The sequence below is a fragment of the Trichechus manatus genome, unplaced genomic scaffold (assembly GCF_000243295.1).
Source record: "Trichechus manatus latirostris isolate Lorelei unplaced genomic scaffold, TriManLat1.0 scaffold00030, whole genome shotgun sequence".
Lineage (NCBI taxonomy): Eukaryota > Metazoa > Chordata > Mammalia > Sirenia > Trichechidae > Trichechus > Trichechus manatus.
The window spans coordinates 22,165,841-22,171,004 of NW_004443966.1; the positions used below are offsets into that span (position 1 = coordinate 22,165,841).

Sequence of the window (5,164 nt, forward strand, 5' to 3'; positions counted from 1 at the left end):
AGGGGTGTTCTTCATAGCACAAAGAGAACACCTTACTCAAATTTGGAGAGAGGGCGTGGAGAAGTCAGATAAAGCTTCTTGGAGGAAGTGATACCTCAACTAAGTGTTAACAAATGAAACAGGTGCATGAGAAGTGGTGTGGGAGGGCATTCCATGGAGAAGGAGACGCGAGAGAGCCCTGTGTGTAGAGTTAGTGGGAAGATCATGAAGGGCTTTTTTATTATGTTAAAATTAGGGATGTTGGTACTGTTTCATGCTCCTACTTGTTACTGGTGTTTTAGGAAATTAAAGTATCAGTATATTTTCTAAATTTATTAATTACTTTTTGCTATTTCTGGGCATTAGTAGGCATTCCCATCTTCACCCCTGATCTCTGGTTGATTAGAGTCCAATGTCTTATTTTACTCTGAGTGCCAAGCTAACTTAAGTATAAAAATGCATAGTACTCCTATTAGAGAAAGTTTAGCTTTTGCTCTCCACATGATCCTTACTGTTACGGCAAATATTAAATTCTAATGTGATGTGAAATAATGTAATAGAAGTTAACTCGGGAGTGGCATGAATTGAAAACAGTGCATCAGTACAGCTAGCAACATGGTGAAAATTACCAAAGTACTATTACTAGGCAAAAATATACACCAAAACTCAAATGGAATGAGTTGATTCCGACTCATAGTGACCCTACAGGACAGGGTAGAACTGCCCCATACAGTTTCCAAGGCACGCCTGGTGGATTCGAACTGGCGACCTTTATTTTTAGCAACCGTAGCTCTTAACCACTGTGCCACCAGGGTTTCCAAAATATATGCATGACATAACATTTGTCTCAGTCATCTAGTGCTGCTCCAACAGAAATACCACAAGTGGATGGCTTTAACAAAGAGAAGTTTATTTCTTCACAGTCCAGTAGGCTAGAAGTCCAAATTCAGGGTCTCAGCTCCAGGGGAACACTTTCTCTGTTGGCTCTGCGGGAAGGTCTATGTCATCAGTCTTCCTTTGGTCTGGGAGCTTCTCTGCGCGGGAACCTCAGGTCCAAAGGACGCGCTCTGCTCCCAGCACTGCTTTCTTTGTGGTATGGGGTTCCCATGTATCTCTGCTTGCTTCTCTCTTTTATATCTCAAAAGAGATTGCATTAAGACACTAATCTTGTCAACCTCATCAGTATAAACTCATCACAGTGATAGAATTTACAACACATGAGGAGATCACATATCTCATTGTAGTGGTAGAGTTTATAACACATAAGGAAATCACATCAGATAACACAATCATACAGTACTGGGAATCATGACCTAGCCAAGTTGCTACACCCATTTTTTGGGGGACATAATTCAATCCATGACAATATTTCACATTGATGTTTGCCCTATTTTAATGAAGTGTCTTCTGTCTTGATGATGATGGTGATGATAAATAATTATTGAGCATTTACTATGTGCCAGGTCCTGTGGTAAGTGCTTTCCAAGTATTATCTCACCTGATCTCATTATTGTTATTTGTCTCTCAGAAAACTAACCCACAGAGTCTATAACTGACTTGACTAGAGTCACCTAGCCAGTGAATAATGGGGTAAGGAAACAAAACCAGGGAATCTGACCCTGTGCCCGTTCTCTTACCCACTCTGCTATATTATATTGTTTTTTTTCTCTTTTCCACAAGCTTTATTATTCCATTATAAAAGCTTAGTTCAGAAATAAAATCTGTTAACATTTTTTTCATCGTATTCAGATATTTTTATAGTCATATGCTAACCCAAGTCTTTAGAAATCATTAACTGGAAAATACATGTTAGATTTCCACAGAATATGTATAATATAGTATCTGCTTAAAATAGCATTTATTCTCATGATTATGTGTAACATGGGTAAATGACATGAAAAGCAGGTATCACTGAAATCTGATCTTTGTTTGAATTCTGAGAAGCATTATAGAGTGGCAAGCCAGGCAGGTATCTACATAGCTTGAATATAGAACGTTTTTTTTATCGGCATGTTCTTTATTCATTTTCGTTTGACACATAATTCTAATATCTTTTAAAAATTGCTTACATTAGGAACGTAAGAGAGCTCTAGAGGCAGAACGGCAGGCCCGTGTAGAAGAATTATTGATGAAGAGGAAAGAACAAGAGGCCCGAATAGAACAGCAGAGGCAAGAAAAGGAAAAAGCTCGTGAGGATGCAGCCCGGGAAAGAGCTAGGTACTTCATTTGCTATCTTGATTTTGGTCCTGATGAATATTTTTTACTGAATGAGTATTGGAGTCAGGCCATAAAACAAAGCCATTGCTGTCATACATGAAAGCAAATTTAGAAATTTTTAGATTTTTAAAAAATAGTCACAAATAGAGAAATGCACTAAATTTTCATTTCTAGGAATTGTGACCTCATACTCAAAATGTAAATCTTGTGAAAATTTCTGTTGGATGAGTGACTTGGTACTTCAGGATTCTTTTTTGGTTGCCAGAAGTAGAAGTCGACTCTTGCTAGCTTGAGTCAAGGGAATTTATTGGGAAGATATTGGAGTATAAAGGATAGGAGGTTGGAGGGTCGGGTTTGGAAATTGTTAGTTATCAAAGGCTAAGTCGCAAGAGCCCCAGCAATGGTCTTTTGTTGGAAACAGTCTGGTGAGCATGTACCAGTCTGATTACGATAAATTACCTTTAGTTCTCCACATTTTTTAATCACCTGCATAAGATTCAGTGTTCCAGGAAAAAGCATTTGATTGGCTAAGCCTAACTCTCTTTCAGTTGTTCTGTATTCTTGCTGATGTGATATTTTCTGACCTTTTAATTGTAGCAAATTTGGTGGCTGTGAAATGATAGTTCCTTGTGGTTTTAATGTGCTTTTCTACATGTCACTGATTAATAACAAGGCTGAGCAGCTTTTCACACATTTATGAGCTACTCATAGTTTTTCTTGTAAAGTAGCTATTCAAGTTTTCTGTCCATTTCTCTATTGGGATCTCTTTTTGTATTGATGTTTAGGAATTATCTTTATTAGATACTAGTCCTTTGTCACTAACATGAATATAGATTGTGGCTTGCTTTTTCACTCTTTTCATTATCTTTTGATTAACATTAATTCTTGATTGCAGTGTGGTAGAATTGAACAACTGTTTTTTTTTATTTTTGCTTTTTATGAAATCCTTTTCTGCCATGAGTCATGTTGTAGTTGTTGTTAATGTACCGTTGAGTCAATTTTAGACTCATAGCGATCCAATGTGACAGAGTAGAACTGCCCCATAGGGTTTTCTAGGCTGTAATCTTTATGAGAGCAAATTCCCAGGTCTTTTCTCCTGCAGAGCCATTGGGTGGGTTCCAACCGCCAACCTTTTGGTTAGCATCCAAGCTCTTAACCACTGCGCCATCATGGCTCCTACCCTGAGTCGTAAGATACTCTTAAAAATTCTATAGTTTTGAGTTAGAATTGACAGCACTGGGTTTGTTTTTGGTTTTGGATCTTCCATAGTGAAATCTTTACCTACCTGGAATTGATTTTAATGAATGGTTTGACGTAGGAGTCCAGTTTCTTTTTTTTCCATGTGGATACACAGTTGTTTTAGCGCACTTTATTGAAAATCCACTTTCCTCTCCTTATCTACAAAGCTTTCTAACATAAAGCAAGTTTCTATGTATGTGTTTATCTGTTTTGCAGCTCTGTCATCTGGTTCAGTGTTATTTTTTTTATCCTCTGCCTTAATTATCAACGCTTTATAATAATTCTTGGTTTCTGATAATATCCCTCACCTTATTCTTTATGAGGACTGTTTTGGCTATTCATGGCCCTTTTGTGCAACTATATTAGTTTTAGAATCAGCTTGCTCAGTTCTGCATTACAAAAGAAACTGTCAGAATTTTTATTGAAGTTGCATTAATCTACACATTAATGTAGGGAGAATTGATATTTTTGATACTGAGTCTTTCAGCTTATGAACATTGCTACTAAATGTTGTCCCACTTACTTAGGTCTTTAGAAACATCTTTACTTTTTTTGTCTTGTTTTGTTTCCAAAATTTATTTAAAATTAAAGAATAAAAAAACTTTATATAAAAATATATTAGTTTTAGAATCCACATTGTTGTCCGCACAAAAAATTTGAAATATGATATCTTTTTGTTAACCCTGTAAGCACATAACCACCATGTGCTAGTTCATTTGGTTCAGCATGTCTGAAATGGAACATGATACCTATATCTATGAATGAGCTTCAAAATACGCACCATGCAGACCAGGGCTGTAGACCAGGACTTTGAACTGGTGGACCAGTTCACTCTGGTTTGAACCCCTGCTGAGAATTTGCATTTCTAACAAGTTCCCAGGTGATGCTAACGCTGCTGGTTAGGGACCAGTTCTGAGAACCACTAGTAGAGCCCAGAATCCACCCACTGCTGTCATGTCAATTCTGACTTATAGCAACCCCATAGGGTTTTCAAGGCCATAAATCTCTACGGAAGCACTCTGCCACATCTTTCTCCCTTGGAGCCCACTGGTGGTTTTGAACCACTAACCTTCTGGTTAGCAGTCAGTCACTTTAACCACTGCACCACGAGGGTTCACTGCTAGTGCAGTGGTTCTCAAATTTTATTATACATAAGAAACACCTAAGGATCTTGTTAAAATGTAGATTCTGATTCAGTATATCTAGGGTGAAAATGCAAACTCTCAGCAGAGTTTCAAACCAGTATGAACTAGTTCAAAGTCCTGATGTAGATATTCACTAGTGTTTCCATAGTTGTTTCCTTAATGTACTCTTACAGTCAGTATTGCTAATCGGTAGAGATTAATATAGGCCTACATATCAGTTTTTATACATAGTTCTTTATCAGTAGGATCACAACTTAATAACTTTTACTTTCATCCTATTTTTGTCTTTTTATCTAAAGTGTGTCTCTTGTCTACTGCATATAGTTAGTTTTGTTTTTTTATCCAGTCTAACAATTTTTGCCTTTTGGTTGGAGTATTTAATACATTCTTATTTAATGTAATTATTGATATGATTGGAATTTTGTCTGTCATTTTGATAATATGTTTTATATATGATGCAAGTCTTTTTTTAATTGTTGTAATTAAATTAAGTTTACATTTCAAGTTAGTCTCCCATACAAAATTTTTTTTTTTTTACATACATTGTTATTAGACCCCAACCGCTCACCCCATTCTGCGACAGC

At 36.7% G+C, this 5,164-nt stretch overlaps 1 protein-coding gene across 1 annotated transcript in view; it reads left to right on the forward strand.

The window, feature by feature from the left end:
- SCAPER (S-phase cyclin A associated protein in the ER) overlaps positions 1-5,164 on the forward strand; it is a 119,099-nt gene that overhangs the window by 32,785 nt on the left and 81,150 nt on the right. Inside the window, exon 10 of the mRNA XM_023729873.1 lies at positions 2,054-2,196. Coding sequence (XP_023585641.1) covers positions 2,054-2,196 — 143 coding nt within the window. The remainder of the gene's footprint in view (positions 1-2,053; positions 2,197-5,164) is intronic.